Source organism: Haliaeetus albicilla, chromosome W (genome assembly GCF_947461875.1).
Source record: "Haliaeetus albicilla chromosome W, bHalAlb1.1, whole genome shotgun sequence".
NCBI classification, from domain to species: Eukaryota; Metazoa; Chordata; class Aves; order Accipitriformes; family Accipitridae; genus Haliaeetus; species Haliaeetus albicilla.
In genome coordinates, this window is record NC_091515.1 from 44773981 (window position 1) to 44792799 (window position 18819).

General features: G+C 41.0%; 1 protein-coding gene across 1 annotated transcript in view; it reads left to right on the forward strand.

The window, feature by feature from the left end:
• LOC138683546 (proprotein convertase subtilisin/kexin type 5-like) overlaps positions 1-18819 on the forward strand; it is a 244874-nt gene that overhangs the window by 142210 nt on the left and 83845 nt on the right. The window contains exon 8 of the mRNA XM_069775528.1: positions 15351-15563. Coding sequence (XP_069631629.1) covers positions 15351-15563 — 213 coding nt within the window. The remainder of the gene's footprint in view (positions 1-15350; positions 15564-18819) is intronic.

Here is an 18819-nt window from a genome sequence, read left to right on the forward strand (position 1 = left end):
ACATGCCATAAATTGAAATACACAAATCTATTTCAAGAAAGGATACCGAATAAGAACTGAATTTATGAAATGAAAACATATACCAGAATTAAATATGCTTTAAAATTCTACCCAGGATCAGGGGAAAGGAAGACAAAAGGAATTTTTAAACCTGTCTCAAGTACAATGATTTTCTGTCATCTTTAGGGTATTTTGTTTAATTCTATTAAATTTACATACTTGGAGACTTCTACTAGTAAACAATTTCTATGCAAATAGCAAAGCTCCCGTTATATCATACTTCCAGTTGACAAAGTCCTATTTTTTTTAAATGGTGGTGTTATAAGGAAGAAAAATTCTGGAAGCTTGTGTTTTAAGTATTAACATATTATAAGTTATAGACCTAATGACCTCAAAAACAATTCCATTATAATCACACAGAACTTGCCTGAAAAAATCAAGCAAAGGGCAGTATGTCCAAAAGTAACATATTCAAGATAAGACTGGATATATGACATCACATAGCGCCCTGTGTTCAAGAATAAATAGGCTTAACATTGCAACGTATGATCGTGACCAAACTGTGTAATAAAACTTTGCTGAATTTGGGACAAAAGGAAGAACACAAAAGCCTTTTCTTGACTCAAAAAGATAAAACCAAGGCACCATTAGATTTTAAGATGACAGCCTCACATTTTACATGCTATAACCATTTGTATTGGGTTTATGTGGCAAGGTTTTGATAGCAAGGGGGCTACAGGGGTGGCTTCTGTGAGAAGATGCTGGAAGCTTCCCCCATGTCCAATAGAGCCAGTGCCAGCCAGCTCCAAGACTGACCTGCCACTGCCCAAAGCTGAGCCAATCAGTGACACTGATGGCACCTCTGTGATAACATATTTAAGAAAGGGTAAAAAATGATGCACGACAGCAGCTGTGAGAAAGAGGAGTGAGAATATGTGAGAGGAACAACTCTGCAGACACCAAGGTCAGTGAAGAAGGAGGGGGAGGAGGTGCTCCAGGCACTGGAGCAGAGATTCCCCTGAAGCTCATAGTGAACATGATGATGATGCAGGTTGTCCCCTTGCAGCCCATGGAGGACCACATCAGAGCAGATATCCACACTGCAGCCTGTGGAAGACCCCCACGCTGGAGCAGGTGGATGTGCCCTGAAGGAAGCTGTGACCCCATGGAGAGCTTGTGCTGGAGCAGGTTCCTGGCAAGAACTGCAGCCCATGGAGACGAGCCCATGCAGGAGCAGGTTTTCTGGCAGGACCCCACGGGGGACCCATGCTGAAGCAGTCCATTCCTGAAGGACTGCACTCCATGGAAAGGACCCATGCTGGAGCAGTTTGTGAAGAACTGCAGCCCGTGGGAAGGACCCACGTTGGAGCAGGGGAAGAGCATGAGGAGGAAGGAGCGGCAGAGACAATGCATAATGAACTGACCGCAACCCCCATTCCCCATCCCCCCTGTGCTACCCAGGGGGAGGAGGTAGAAGAGCCAGGAATGAAGTCGAGCCTGAGAAGAAAGGAGGGGTGTGGGAAAGGTGTTTTAGTTTTCTTCTTATTTCTCACTATCCTACTCTGTTACAATTAATTGGCAATAAATTAAATTAATTTCCCCAAGTCAAGTCTGGTTTGCCCATGATGGTAATTGGTGAGCAATCTCCCTGTCCTTATCTCGACCCACGAGCCTTTCATTATATTTTCTCTCCCCTGTCCAGTTGAGGAGGGGGAGTGATAGAGCAGCTTGGTGGGCACCTGGCATCCAACCAAGGTCAACCCACCACACCATTTTTTGATACTCATGCTCTCTGAAACATGTCTCTGTGATACAGAGTTGAAACCAGTTCATTTCTATTCATACAAATAAGCCTATTATTCTGGGGATCAGTCTCAACATCATTTGGGTAGCAATGTATTTCAGATATTCTGACTTTTACTGCTGTTTGACAAAGACCTAACAGTCAAGTTATTGGAGAATTGTAACCCCATTGATGTTTTACATAGCAGGGTTTTGAGTGGGAGTTATTTCACCTCTCACAATGTGCCACCAACTATATGCTTTCTCTTATTTGTTTTGCTGTATCCATAAGGTAGTCCAAACCAGTGGCAGGGCAGGTCATCTTTAATATCATGTAGGAAGGTGGACAGGCGGTGAAATCTACATGGGAATTTTAGGCTTTCTGACTGCATCAGTGCAGGGGCCTTCATCTTATTGCCACAAAACTATTCTGTTTAGCAAGCTGGACACAAGCCAAAATGTTTGATGGACATTAATGATGAGATGGTGTGTGGCTGAACCTCTTGTGAGAACTCAGTTTGGTGCCTTCCCTCCCATCATCATTGCCTCATCTCTCTCATTTCACCAACTTTGGCTGCAGAGTGTGTTTTCAAGGTGTTTGTTAGGAGCAAAAGACTCTCTTACAATCACTAAACAAGCTTGCAATGTGAATACAAGAGAAGGAGAGGAGAGGAAGAAGAAAAGGATGTCACATGATTGTTTTTTATTATATGCTTCTACTCCAAAAGTAGAAGGGGTTGTTTGTAAATTGAAAGTATCCAGGCACAGGAGCAGAGGTTCCCCTGCAGCCCGTGGTGAAGACCATGGTGAAGCAGGCTGCCTCCCCTGCAGCCTGTGGAGGACCCCATGCCAGAGCAGGTGGATGTGCCCTGAACAAAGCTGCAGCCCATGGAGAGCCCACGCAGGAGAAGGCTCCTGGAATGAACTGTGGCCTTGGAGAAGAACCCATGCAGGAGCAGCACAGCCTGTGGGAAGGACCTACATTGGAGAAATTTGTGAAGGACTGTCTCCTGTGGGAGGGACCTCATGCTGAAGCAGGGGAAGAGAATGAGGAGGAGGGAGCAGCAGAGATGAAGTGTTATGAACTAACCGCAACTCTGGTTCCCCATCCCCCTGTGCCACCTGGGGGGAGGAGGTAGAAGAGCCAGGAGTGATGTTGAGCCTGGGAAGAAGGCAGGGGTGAGGGAAAGGTGTTTTTAGTTTTGTTCTTATTTCTCACTATCCTACTCTGTTACAATTAATTGGCAATAAAGTAAATTAATCTTTCCTAAGTTGAGTCTGTTTTGCCCATGACAGTAATTAGTGAGTGATCTCCCTGTCCTTATCTTGACCCATGAGCTTTTCCATTGTATTTTCTCCCTCTGTCCTGCTGAGGAGGGGGAGTGATAGAGTGGCTTGGTGGGCATCTGGTGGCCAGCCAAAGTCAACTCACCACAATTACCTACACAAAAGAAATTATTCTGTTCTGCTTTGCTGGAGAATTGCACTATAAAAATCAAAGACAGAAATTACTGTAAAGAGACTTCCAGTCAAATGTCCCAAAATAATTTCCAAAATGGCTATCATTTTATACACTGAAATATTGTGGTGCGCAGAGTTTAAGACCAGAATTTTAAAACTGTGTATTGTGTATGTTCATATTTTACAGCTGTAGTTTGAGACAGAATGAACGCATATCTGTGTGTATGCATATCTCGGATCATACATGGATAAGTTTTGCACACACCAGAGTTCATGCACAGTTCCAATTAGTTAGCTAAAAACTACTTGGGGAAGGACTCAGAAAGCGACTTCCAGTATGCTGATGTACCCTGGTGTTAGGTCCTGACATTTATCTGTTACATACATTGCATATCTTCAATGATGCAATATCTGAATATGTAATGTATTTACTTCAGCATATTGAGTTAAACTTTGGGAGGCTCAGTATTACAGATGGGGATTGACAGTGTACCAGAATTAACAAAGTTAGGTTGTTTGATTTTTAATATTGTAATTCTTCCTCCTGACATCACGAGACAGTATCAGTGGCTTGAAACAATTTTAATAGGTCTAAGAATTATTATCTAGTCCTAGGCTTCACCATAAGCCAGACCAGGAAATTTCATCCAATTATTACTGCATCAATTTCCCTCTTTTCTTGATTCATCCATTATTTTCTGTTTACTCTACATCTCTTGGGAAGAGCCAGTCTTCACTGAAATACCCAGAAAGAACCTGTCCATAACTGTGCAAATTGCTAACTCCCTTCATTATTAAAAATATATACCTTATTGCTCATCTGAATTTGTTAGTTTCCTTTTCATTGTAAAATTCCTTTTCTGCTAAATTTATCATGAATCTTATGGTGTTAGAAAACTCCACATGTAAGTAAACACAGATTTTGGCCAAGTGCTCTCTTGGATAAATTAAATTGGAACATAGGACCATAAGACAGGAAATTACCTTATAAGTCATTGAGTACAGTTCTCTATCACAGGTATCATGTCTTGTAAATACATTTAGCAATTTCTATTTTAGAACGAGTTCGATTTCCCCCCCCCCCCATTTCTGTTGGGAGACTGTTTCACAGCCATCACTAATCTATTGATTAGAGACTTTCTTCTAACTTATAGCCAGATTTACTTATGTGCAAGTTTCTGCCCATTTGTTCTTTAGCTTAAATACCTTCTCTCCTCCCTTTTTGCTTGTGACATTTCTAGAACACAATCCCATCCCCTCTCAGCCTTCATTTTGCTTTGCTAAACAAGCCACGCTCATTAGTCACTTCTTAAAAACTTGACTCTACGATTCCTTACTCATCTTAGTGGTGCTTCTCTTCACACCTGCCAGCCTGAATTATTTTCTTGAGTGTAGATTATGATAAATAGTAAATTCATCATTAGCATGTCCTTGCTTTTTATGTTGAAATCACATAACTGTTTCCATACTCTACTCATAATTTGCTCAAGCACAGTGGTTCTTCAGCACAGCCCACATCATCTCCAGTGCAGTCATTTTCACCTCCATCTTGCTGTTATATTAATCTTAATCTCCTTCTCTTTTATTACTGATTTATTTGAGGGATCAGTAAATGTTTTGCAGAAACCATATAGACTGTATCTAATGCATTTCTCTGTATAAAATAAGTCGTGAGAGAAGAACTCAACAGATTTATCTGTCAGTCTGAATTCAGTAAGTACATGTTGCATTTTAAGCTGTTTCCATTAACATTGATGTCTCTTACTCTGTCCTTCAAAATCTGTTATAAAGCCTTGAATAATGCTTTCTATATCCAGTCTCTTTCTGTTAATCAGAATTTCCAAACCACAGTTCTTTCTGTAGTTCTTTCCTGAAATACTTTCTGTTTCCCAGCATCATTTTTTCAAGTGTGGATACCAGAATAGGGCATGGACTTCTCTATGCAGGGGTAGTACCATTTCCCTATTCCCTGCACATATTCATATTCACCCTGCTTACAGATCCAAGGGTCTAACTAAATTTTATGGAAGCTCATTGCCAATTGTTTATCTGCCATGACCCTAAACTCCCTTTCAGAGTCACTGTTTTACAAGAGGTTGTCCAACCTCCTCCTGTGTGTTACCTACAGTCTTTGTTTCTAGGTCTATTACATTGCATTTGGCTGATATGTATCTCAGAATGCCTTTTGCAAGTATAGTTTATACCTGATGTGATCTAGTTTTCTCCAAACTGAGATTACCAAGCAAAAATCAGGGTATGTGGCAACCTTAACCTTATTAAGCTAATAATAATAATTTGATCTTCCATTTGCATGTAGTTAGCAACTTTCAGCATTCAGCCAAAGCAAAATTAGGGATACTGTCTTCCAGTAAATTAAATAGTCGAGTTTAGGCTCAGTGATACCTGGATGAACTATGATGCTATGCACATTATTTTCTTTTGGAAATATATAAACAAAGCTATTGTTAAAATTCCTTTCCTTCACTTTGTGTGGAAAGTGAGGATTTTCACAGATAATCAAGGTGTAGTACAAAAAAAAGAATTTTCAGAAAATGAAATTCTGTACCAGAAATGTTCTTAAATTACATTCAATGGAATATACAAATCTAAAAGGCAGGAAAACTTGGAATGAGAGTTACAGGAAAATATACCTCAAAACGTCCAGTTTCCTTATAATGTCACAAAGTGTACTGGAAACAGAACCTGTTTTGTTACCTCAGCCCATCTCTCACTCCTATACAGAAACAGCTGTAACAAGCTGTCCTGGTTTCAGCTGGGATAGAGTTAACTGTCTTCCTAGTAGCTGGTACAGTGCTATGTTTTGAGTTCAGTATGAGAAGAATGTTGATAACACACTGATGTTTTCAGTTGCTCAGTAGTGTTTAGACTAAAGTCAAGGATTTTTCAGCTTCTCATGCCCAGCCAGCGAGAAAGCTGGAGGGGCACAAGAAGTTGGGAGGGGACACAGCCAAGGCAGCTGAGCCAAACTGGCCAATGGGATATTCCATACCATGTGACGTCACATCTAGTATATAAACTGGGGGGAGTTGGCCTGGGGGGGATCGCTGCTCGGGAACTAACTGGGCATCGATTGGCAGGTGGTGAGCAATTGCATTGTGCATCACTTGTTTTGTATATACCAATATTTTTATTATTATTGTTATTACTATCATTATTAGTTTCTTCCTTTCTGTTCTATTAAACTGTTTTTATCTCAACCTTTTACCTTTTTCCTTCCGATTCTCTCCCCCATCCCACTGGGTGGGGGAGGAGTGAGTGAGCGGCTGCGTGGTGCTTAGTTGCTGACTGGGTGTATTGGCTTTGTGTGGCCAACCACACTGGGGTTAAACCATGACACAAGCCAGAATAGCATTACTGCTGTTGGACTAGTTGTCAAAAGGGACCTCTGGTTTTGGGTGCCTAACTTGAAACAGGTGATATATTTGAAAATAAAAAACCCACACCATTCTTGCTGTGTGGTAATCTTAAAATGGAATGCCAATACTGAAAAGCAACTTTGGCAAAATGGGTCTCTCTCCATACACTTGATGTATATGCATTTCGGAGGGTGCATTTTTTGAAACATAAATCTGGTTACTTTGCATGGGCAAATCACTTATTCCCTTTCCTCATAGAATTGTAAGGACTTGAACAACAGCAGAATCTATGCATTACTATGCATCATGTGGGGAAAAAAATAGGTTTCTTAAAGCCAAATTCCTGGAAGTTTGGCCTCAAGAGTTTTCTGTACATAGAATTTTACATAACTTTAAGGCACAAAACATTGAGGGCAATAATTTTACACACAGTCTGAGTTGTTTCTTCCCAAACAAATGCTATGGGATACCAACTGAACAAAGGGATTACTGCAGTCCTCAGTCTGCAGCGGTAGCAGCAAAGCAGTCTTATTTTCTGCTCTTCTACCAAAAAGATAGATGTGCAGAAAATTCCCCAAAAGTTCAATAGATAGCTGAAAAACAGAAGCATTCTATAAGTGTAGCAGAAAAAGACTTAACTGCAAGGTTCAAGCAAATGATTTATTTAACTTCACTTACAGACTTAACACGCCACTATTGCAGGTTTTACAGATACAATGGAGGAATGCACTATTGCAATTTTTAAGGCAAGAGTAGTACACTATTACAACCACAAGCAATTCACAGACAACCACAAGCACACACGTGTTACAAACTTAAAGCATAAACAAATTCACTTACCCCTCCAGGTAAGGGCTCTCAATCCCAGGGAATCTACCTCGACCAGCATCCTGATCAAGGGGAGGAAGGGTCTCCTTCACAAGCCAACTGTATAGTTGGAGAAGTGACTCCCCCATTTCCAACCTGGATCTTGGGGTTTTTATCCCCTGACTTGTGGAATGGTGTGTATGACTATGTCTGAGTGGATTATGATATGTGCCTAAATGGATTCTGTATATCTGAGTGGAGTTTCCTCTTATCTTTCCTTTGCTGGTCTGTGATTGAATACACAAGGTTGTCATTTGAAACTGAAGCTGAAACCCTCCAGTTTTGAGGTTTTTTTACCTTGCTTCCTCAGGCAACTGAATAGTGGTTGGATTGAGACTCAGGGCATACTATTTGTTAAGGGATTTCAAGGCTCAGTTCAGGTTTTGGTTCTTTGAATGGCACAGCCACTGCCCTGTTTACTTTAGGGTTTATCAGACAACCCAGGGCTAAGCTGTCTACACAGCTCCCTGTGAGTCGTCTCTGCAGAGAGACAGGGCCTCAAGGCAACCCAAGGCTGGGTCGCTTTTGTAACCCCCCATGAGTAGCCTGTGTGCACTAGACATGGTGAAACTCATTTGTGAACTATGAGCTGGACAATCCATACAATAAGGAAGAGTGGGATATAACTACTGAAACTACAGTTCTGTGGATCAGATAGACATAGATTCCTTTCTGAAGAGTTTAATCAGATGGCAGTATAAAGGTAATAAGAACTGCCTGAATCCTCTCCATAGAGTAGGGAAGTGAAATCTGTTCCTTATCCAGTCCCAGTGCAGATATCTTTTGTACAGTGCCTGCTTACCTTGGCTTTGCGAGCAATTTCACCTATCGTTAACTAGAGACTCTTGTGTAACATAAATTTTGGAAAACCTAGCTATTGTTTTGTCACAGATCTATACAATATACAGCTTGCTTTATCCCAGTAGCGACATCAGCAACAATAACAATAGTAATGATAATATGGAGACAGAGCCTAAACCAGAACTGCAATTCATGCAGCCCTGTAGCTGGCTCTATTTTGTTTAGGAAAATGAGAAATTCATTCCAGCATTCCACAGGTTCAGAGTTCAGGTTTCAGCCAGTGCTTCTTTTGGTTGCACTTTAAGCACTAATTATAGCTCTTTGGGGAGTATCTTGGAGCTGTTTAAGTTGTTCTAGTGAAGAATAAAATCAATACACTATATGCAAAGATGCATGTTGAAATGTTCCACTGATATATTCCAGTAATTATTGTGTTAATGCATTTTTGTTTGTGGTTGCTCAATACATTATTTTTTTAAGTGCACATAAAATATTTTCACACTTCAATATTTTTAAGGTATCACATCCTACAACAATAGAATATGTATTTCCTTCTTTTTGCCATGATTAATTATTTTGTCATTCTTTTTCCTAATAAAGAAGTTGTTTCAGAAATAGCCAAAAAGTTTAATTGTATTAGCAACAACTTGCCCTTTCAACAATGTAAGATAATAATTATGTTTTATAAGTAGTAATAGATTTTGTACATTGTATATGTATTGTGCATATGTTAGTTCCAGCACTAGGAAATTCTTTCTTGACTTCATAGTTTTCCTAATAGTAAAAATGAGAATGCTAATATAAAAACACAGCACTTAATTTGTAGACATTCTCTGAAACATGCCTCTTCATATTATATATATACACACACACCTGTTACACTTATTGTTCATTTCTTTGTACAGATCCTTTACCCACACAGTTTTAATGAATTAATGCATTTTTCTGAGAACATGGACACCTCAACAGAATTCATGGCCTCAGAAATGTCTCCTTTTGTTCATGGGCTTTTGCTTTTGATACCCACAGAAGAGACTATTTTAATAAAAAGAATCTTTGAGCCTGTTTTCTTCTGATAATACTCCAGAATTGCTGTTTGGGGCTCTCAGCTTACCATTATGTCTTTTGGAGTGATGCCTGTTTTAAAGTGAGAGCATTGTACAGTCTACAGAAGAGTCACCAGACTTTTAAGGGTGGTGTGCCAGACTGTATTTCTCATTCCCAAATTAGAGGCTAAAAGTGCTGGTAGAACTCAGAAGGAGCTAGGAGATGCTGCTTCTCAAAAGCAAAATGCTGCTAGTCAGCAGATTGGCATCATCTTGCCTCTATGTGAGGCAGTGGTGTCTAGCTCCCAGGGAGTACAGAAATGAGTGGAAGCTGGAAGCACAGTGATTCTGCCTCTTGTAGATGCATCTTGCAGGATGCTGTGATCCTTGGTGCCTGGCTTAAAATCGTGCCCACATAATAAATTTTTTAGGTCTCCAGAATACTGAACCCTGCTCTACAACTTCAATTATGAACATTTCCATTTTATGAATTAGTTTTTAAGGAAGACGTCATCTCATGGGCTGCCTTTTCCAGCTTCCCCACCATGATCATTCTTACTTCCTGTCAGTAGTTTTTTTTTTTCTTGGAAACATTTTTACAACAGTATTAAGGAGACCATAGGAAATCAAACATTCAGACCCTAGGTGTGCCTAGGTTGTCCCTCCCTCTCTCTCCATTTTATATTTGCATGATGTTTTCTGCTCCTGGGTGTGGGATTTATAGCATATTGGTGCCAAATTATGTTTCTCTGACTGTAGCTACTGTTCCTCCAATTTCTCCAGGTCAATGGTTCTGTCCTCTGTGTTTCCTGCTCCTTCACATTTACTCTCCCATCTTTTAGTAAATTTGATAACTTCCACAGAGACAGAAAAACTCACCCACTAGACAGAGAGGGTTATTGGAGAATTCAGTTCCTGTCCCACAAAATGGGCAGGAAAACTTCAGGCTTCACAGGCTGGATTAAGGCTGCTTGACTTTTAAAGCACCAAATGAAAGACCAGTTTAAATTTTGTAAAATAGTGTGATTAAATCTTGCTCCACTGACTTAAACTGTACTTATGTGGTGGGATGACCTTGGTTGGATGCCAGGTGCCCACCAAGCTGCTCTATCACTCCCCCTCCTCAACTGGACAGGGGAGAGAAAATATAATGAAAGGCTCGTGGGTCGAGATAAGGACAGGGAGATTGCTCACCAATTACCATCATGGGCAAACCAGACTTGACTTGGGGAAATTAATTTAATTTATTGCCAATTAATTGTAACAGAGTAGGATAGTGAGAAATAAGAAGAAAACTAAAACACCTTTCCCACACCCCTCCTTTCTTCTCAGGCTCGACTTCATTCCTGGCTCTTCTACCTCCTCCCCCTGGGTAGCACAGGGGGGATGGGGAATGGGGGTTGCGGTCAGTTCATTATGCATTGTCTCTGCCGCTCCTTCCTCCTCATGCTCTTCCCCTGCTCCAACGTGGGTCCTTCCCACGGGCTGCAGTTCTTCACAAACTGCTCCAGCATGGGTCCTTTCCATGGAGTGCAGTCCTTCAGGAATGGACTGCTTCAGCATGGGTCCCCCGTGGGGTCCTGCCAGAAAACCTGCTCCTGCATGGGCTCGTCTCCATGGGCTGCAGTTCTTGCCAGGAACCTGCTCCAGCACAAGCTCTCCATGGGGTCACAGCTTCCTTCAGGGCACATCCACCTGCTCCAGCGTGGGGGTCTTCCACAGGCTGCAGTGTGGATATCTGCTCTGATGTGGTCCTCCATGGGCTGCAAGGGGACAACCTGCATCATCATCATGTTCACTATGAGCTTCAGGGGAATCTCTGCTCCAGTGCCTGGAGCACCTCCTCCCCCTCCTTCTTCACTGACCTTGGTGTCTGCAGAGTTGTTCCTCTCACATATTCTCACTCCTCTTTCTCACAGCTGCTGTCGTGCATCATTTTTTACCCTTTCTTAAATATGTTATCACAGAGGTGCCATCAGTGTCACTGATTGGCTCAGCTTTGGGCAGTGGCAGGTCAGTCTTGGAGCTGGCTGGCACTGGCTCTATTGGACATGGGGGAAGCTTCCAGCATCTTCTCACAGAAGCCACCCCTGTAGCCCCCTTGCTATCAAAACCTTGCCATGTAAACCCAGTATAACCTGGTAGATGGAAACTGTATTTATTAAGTAGAAGTGTGTTAGAATCAACTTACAAATATGCAGGCTGCTGATTTTCCTTAGACCAATGTGTGAAGACCTCTAACTTATAATGGTACCTGCCAGTACCAGTAAGTCATTCACTCACAAAGTTGTGTGCACACACAGAGATGCATGCACTTGGAGTGGAGGATGTTCTTTTAATAGTGTTAGGAAATTCTGCAGATGTTATTACCAAAATTTTCATCCTGGCTCTGGATTTTGCAGGCTAACCCTTCTATGCTCTTGCACTGAAAAAAAAAAAAGACCTTTCATATCACTTATCCGCCTTGCAACTTTCTGACCAAGGAAAAGGTGGTACTAGCAGAAAAAAGTGGGCATGTCCTATGACTCTTGTGCCATGCTTTTACAGGTGCAGTTTCAGCACTGGGGCTTTTCTGCCAATGACCTGAGTCCAAACACTTTTCATTTAAGGTCTTCAACTGTATTTTGGGCACAATAGTTTTTCCCAAGAAATGTGCTACCAAATTGGACTCTGAGTAGGTTGATAGCAAGTTTTAGTTGTTGGTGAAACATTTTTTTTCCTTTCAAAATGGAACCCTTGGGATCTTATTTTTTTTGTAAGGCTGCCTTATTCTTTGCCAAATAGCTTTTAGGAACAAGATATTTAGCACATTTTCTAGACTGAAGTGCTGTTGTTTTCTGTGAAATGTTGAGTTTGTAAACGTGCTGCATTGCAATGTGTTAGAGGAACTGGAATTCTTTCTTTGTATGTATTAGAGAATACTTTTTTGCTTTAGTCGGTGCATCTGGTACTTATTTTTTATTGAAACAACAGAGAAGATGATACTTTATATATTTGCAGAAAACACTAATTTTGAAGAAATATTTTTTATCAACTGTTTACAAAAAAATTTAGTATGTAAAGGTCAATTTGGGTGCAAATAACTGCTAGTTATTTTTAAAGACCTGTCATTATTATTACTATGTACATTGGTGTTTATTATTTTTAAATACTGCATTGCAGAATTTCTAACATCCAGGGGCATGTATTCAGCAGGACTACATTTTGTGCAGAACAAGAACCCCAAACCAAAAGGGGATTTTGATTTGGCAAGAGTTCATAATGTGGGGAAGGAGAGCTGCAAGATACGAATAAAACACTTCATAAAGGTTGTCTTTTGAAACAACAAAAAAAGTTTATTATTTTGTATCATTTTATCAGCATAGTAGGTAAGAACAACCAAAGGAAGAAAAGAAGTTGAAATAGTCACACTTCCTGTATGTTTAGCCTGATCTTGTCTGGAGAATGTGCATTTCATAATACATTTAACTTGGCACACTGGGATTTTTTTCTCCAATTGAAATGTTTTGGTTTTTTTAATGAGAAGTTGGATTTTAGAGACATAACCTTATGTAAACACTAGCCAGGAGAATTTGATATTTAACTTATTTTGCTGGAGAGAAGAGTCTCTCCAGGTACTATACTTTTATGAAACTCAAAAAATGATATTCATCAGTGTTTGAGAACTCAAGATTGGATTGTGAACTGTGAGGTTTTTTTGTCTTATATTGCTGTAGGTTCTGCTATGCTCAGCACAACATGCACTAATAAAACCCCTCTGTGCATCTGGATTAAATTTATGTTTGAATTGCTAATTGTTTAAGGTTGACCAGTTAGATGTCCAACATCTGTCTTTTTGTCATTTCTGGTACAAAAATGCACTCTGTTTAGAACCAAACAAAAAAACTCCCCATATGTACAAGCAATTAATTCATGCACAGAAAGTTGTGGTGGGTTGACCCTGACTGGATGCTAGGTGCTCACCACAGCTGCTCTATCATTCCCCCTCCTCAATTGGACAGGGGAGAGAAAATATAACGAAAGGCTCATGGCTTGAGATAAGGACAGGGAGAGATCAGTCGCCAATTACCGTCACAGGCAAAACAGACTCAACTTGGGGAAATTACCTTAATTTATTACCAATCAAATCAGAGTAGGATAATGAGAAATAAACCCAAATCTTAAAACACCTTCCCCCCACCCCTCCCTTCTTCTCAGTCTCAACTCCACTCCTGATTTTCTCTACCTCCTCTCTCCGAGCAGCACAGGGGGACGAGGAATGGGGGTTGCAGTCAGTTCATCACACGTTGTCTCTGCTGCTCCTTTCTCCTCAGGGGGAGGACTCCTCACACTCTTCCCCTGCTCCAGCGTGGGGCCCCTCCCATGGGCTGCAGTTCTTCATGAACTGCTCCAGTGTGGGTCCTCACTATGGTCTTTACCATGGGCTGCAGGGGAATCTCTGCTCTGGTGCCTGGAGCACCTCCTCCCCCTCCTTCTTCACTGACCTTGGTGTCTGCAGAGTTGTTTCTCTCACATATTCTCACTCCTCTCTCCCGACTTCAATTGCTGCTGTGCAGCTTTTTTCCCCCCCTTCTTAAATATGTTATCACAGAGGTGCTACCAGAGTTGCTGATTGGCTCAGCCTCGGCCAGTGGCGGGTCCGTCTTGGAGCTGTCTGGCATTGGCTCTATCAGACATGGGGGAAGCTTCCAGCATCTTCTCACAGAAGCCACTCCTGTAGCCCCCCTGCTACCAAAACCTTGCCACGCAAACCCAATACAGAAGTGCTGTTTTATGCCTTATGTCATTAACTTAACACTTACAGGAGTGGGCCTACCACTTACAGAGACCAGGTAGGTATTACATGATAAGCTGCAAACAAATGAGGTATAAATGTGACTGTTAGCTTAATTGTTACTTAAGGGCATGCTCCATTGCTGTGAGAGATTGTCATACAAGAAAAGGTGACGTAATTTGGCATAATCAGACAAGGTTAGTCCTTTGGTGAATCTTTCCATCTGAATGGTAGAGTGCTTCCAGATAGTGAGTGTTGATAATTAATGTAGACTATGCAGTTGCATGAATCACAATTTATTTGCATGAAATGTGTAAATATAAATTAAGAAAACCCCAATTGCAGTTCCTAAATATCAGCAAGTCCCACTTCCCATATATCAGCAATATAGGTTGCCGATCAGCTTCAGTTTTCATATCAATGCCTACTTAAGAGTACTAGCACCAACAAAAATATGTTTTGATTCATTTGGACACTACTTAACTTTGGTGTATTAAGAAAATATCAAGGCGAGGTTACATATTGTAAGTCCACATTTGAAATTATGAATATGCTTAAGTAACTTGCCCAACTATTCATATATTTAAAATATCTTGCTGAATTGACACTTTAGTGCTTAATGATAATAGATTTATAAGGAACTTTTTGTCCATTTTTGCTTATATATTGTGTTGTGCATTTAGCATTTATAACTAACTAGATGGGTCGGACTACATGACCTCCAGAGTTTCCATCCCACCTCAGATATTCTGTGATTTATAATATCTGTGAAACCACGACACTGTGGTTCACAGTATATAATGCTGCCCAAACAATACCTAGTATCACCAAGTAATCCAAGAAGAAACAACTGAGAGATCCCTAATAAAGAAAAGGTACCATGCATTACAAAGGGGTTTAGTTGCAATCCAGTATGATGTTTTAATGCCTGCTCTGAGTTTTCAGCACCTCTTTCTTGGTAAGGCTGGACAGCACAGATGCTGAGCAACAAAGAGAAGCTGCATAAAAGTTGTTTCTAAAACTGTGTTCATCCTGCTCATTTTCTGATTTTTTTGATGTCAGACTCTGAACTTTACTAGATCCATTTTTATTTCAGGTCCTTCTCAGTGAGCTCTTTTGTTTTATTGTCTCTGTCTCATCAAATGTCTTTTTCGGGGGGGGGGGGGGAAGAGCTATTTATTTACTTAGGTTAGGGAAATAAGAACAACTGTTAATTAAATCTTTTGTATCATTTTTATACAGGGACGAAGAGGTTTAGGTTCAGTCTTTGTTTGGGCATCTGGAAATGGTGGAAGGAGTCGAGACCATTGCTCCTGTGATGGCTACACCAATAGCATCTACACTATTTCCATAAGCAGCACAGCTGAAAGTGGGAAGAAGCCATGGTATCTGGAAGAATGTGCATCCACGCTAGCTACAACATACAGCAGTGGGGAATCCTACGACAGGAAAATAGTATGTTTTTTTTATTACTTCTATGTAGTTAGGTTTGTATTTTTTATAGTAACTTTTGGGGGAGGGAAAGAGATTACTTATTTACGCTAATGAGTGGATTGCTTTAGAAAAAAAAATCATATTTGGACAAGCTTAATTTGCCCAGGTGTGTTACTAAGTTGGTATCACCATACTATCACAGTCCCAAAGCTAGTAATTTGAAGCTAACATGGGTATCTCTGCATGTTGCTGTCTGATGCAATGTAGATATGCCTAATTCATATTAGGTTTTTCCGCTCACCAAATTGCTGCCAGCTCTAAGCGATGCTTTCAAAGATCCTACTACTACCAGCAAAACAGATTTGTTTCTTGACCAATTGTCCCGTTCCGAAGGTACGGAAAGGGGTGTGTGAGTGAGAGAGTCGGATACACCCGAAGCGAGATTAAGACACAAACGAGGTCAAATGTTGATATTCAAAGGTTAATTCATGTTATAAATAAATTTAGTCCCAAATAGGATTCCAAACAAAGTTAACAATTTATTAAATGAATAAAGGCAAGCAAACAGCGCTGGGCGGCCGGGGAGTCCGCGCTCCACCAACGGCTTGCAACTTCCTGTTATAGTTACATTTCTTTTATACAGTTCATGCACCCCTTTTTTGTAAGTCTCCGCCTTGTCCCACTTCCTCTTTCTTCACTCGTGTAGGTTTGTTACTGAGCAGATTCGGTCGATCTTCTCAAGGAGGAGTGTCTTTTGATGTAGAATGTCTTTTGATGTGGAGAAGTGCAGTCGTGGCAGTTAATCCCCTTATCTGGTAAATTATAGCCATTGTCCTTCTCCCCCCTTATCTAGTAAATTATAGCCGTTGTCCTTCTCCCGTGACCTTTACGCAGTATTTAAGCAAGCCTTGCTATTTACACAAGGCATTTGCTAAATCTCAATATGTCCCTTCCCCCTTCTCGATTGGTATGTAAGCCTTATTGTCTTTTAATTCAACACGAATTACACAATGTCAGGGAACAATTTGGTTCCCTGTCGATTACAATTCATTTTATTGCTTACAAAAAGAGAAAAGAGGGAAATGATAGAAAAGGGGGAAAAGAAGCAGATTTCCTTAAGAAAAGCAAGTGATAGTCACCATCGTGGATCCAGCAGCGTCCCGCTGATCCTCTTCGGTGGGAAGAGCTCTGCCTGTACTTGCCTAGTACCTGTTTTATGCAGTCCCGCTGGTGGGCTTTACGGTTGCTTTTCAGCAGTTTTGCTCAAACTAGGTGGCCATGGTAACGGCACGTCCGCCTCGGAGGCTTCGTGTGCGGACACCTCTTAGGGGGTCGTTAGGCGCCAGATCTCCCTCTAAGTGCCATACCCGCCAATTGACCTTCAATCGTGCAGGCGTAAATTAGGCTGTTCACAAATCACTGCCGTTATCATTGTGACTGTTCAAGGATAAGCTTGGTTTTGCTGCTTATCTTCCCATTGCAAGGCCAGCCAGAGCATGTAGGCAGAGCCAACATTAATCGAGCAATGGCGAGACAAAGTTCTTATCTCAGTCCTTTACACCAATATCTTGCAGCCTGTCAATAGGCTTCAGAACATATCCTCCTTTCCTTTTTTTTTTAATCCAAATCTCATTAGTTTTCATACTTTACATACATGTTTTTAAAAGCAGTTTTCATGCTTACCTCTCTATTTTCTCAGGTTTATTTGGATCCAGTATTATTCATATTGCTGCCTGTTCCTGGTAGCTGATATTTTGTAAGCAAGGTTAACCTCATCTTTCCTGTATTGTTTCTCATCTCATTCCTAAACAATCTGCATCTATTTTCCATTATGTTCTCATTTTGGCTGGAAAGTCAGGAATTGTTATTAATTCTGTTTGATAATCTATTGATACCGTTAGTATTTGTATGCTATGGTATATTGACGTGCGGAAAACAGACTCCACAATCAGTGAGATTGTAAAGTAGGTATGTTCATTCAGCGCTGGGCGGCACGGGGGGTAGTCCCACTGTCCTGGTTTCAGCTGGGATAGAGTTAACTGTCTTCCTAGTAGCTGGTACAGTGCTATGTTTTGAGTTCAGTATGTGAAGAATGTTGATAACACTGATGTTTTCAGTTGTTGATCAGTAGTGTTTAGACTAGAGTCAAGGATTTTTCAGCTTCTCATGCCCAGCCAGGGCACCTGACCCAAAGTGGCCAACAGTGTATTCCATACCATGTGACGTCCCATCTAGTTTAGGAACTGGGAAGTGGGGGGGCAGGGAATCGCCACTCGGGGACTGGCTGGGTGTTGGTCGGCGGGTGGTGAGCAATTGCCCTGCGCATCATTTGTACATTCCAATCCTTTTATTACTACTGTTGTCATTTTATTAGTGTTATCATTATCATTATTAGTTTCTTCTTTTCTGTTCTATTAAACCGTTCTTATCTCAACCCAGGAGTTTTACTTCTTTTCCCAATTTTCTCCCCCATCCCACTGGATGGGGGGGAGTGAGTGAGCGGCTGCGTGGTGCTTAGTTGCTGGCTGGGGTTAAACCACGACACCCACCAAAGTCGTGCGCGCCTGACTTGGCAGTTCGCTTTAAATTTATACAGTCAAGTGTTACATATACATAGAGTTTCGCAATACACCTATACATAGGCATTACCTATCCCCGCTTCATATTAAAATTAGCTCCAGGAAGTCATTTCCATAGTCTCCTCTCAACTGCGCTTGCACAGTGCCTCCTTATGGTGGTCGTCTGGTGGTCGTGAAGATGAAGGCTGTATGTCTTCTTCACGGTGAACTCTTAACCTTCTGTCCCTGCGCAGACTCACTTGTCCCTTGGCATTTGTCCAAATCCCAAGGCCGGTCTTGGCTGGTTCTTGGAGTCCACTGCTGCTTCTTATCAGGGACTATCTCCTGTCCCAGCCAGCCTCAACAATGCAAGCGTTAAACATCACTTCTCATCCCCTTGGGCCATGTCTACCTCTATTGAAACTTCTTTAACTTCATTATAAGCTAGATAATTTGTAAACAATTCCTCTCTACATTCATATATCTACTATATCTACTAAGGTTCCTTTGGTTCCCCATCTCAATATCTGCTTTTGCAAATTGAGTGGATTTAATATGCTTTTCAATAGTCATACAATTCCTTTTAGCCTTTTACACTCTTGTATTAGGATTAATCAGGTTTGCTGATCATGGCCTTCTTCCAAGCTTATTTATTCTGGTGTATAACTTGAAGATCTTAATTTCTTCCTGATCAGAAAATTTAGGTTTGTTTTTTTTTT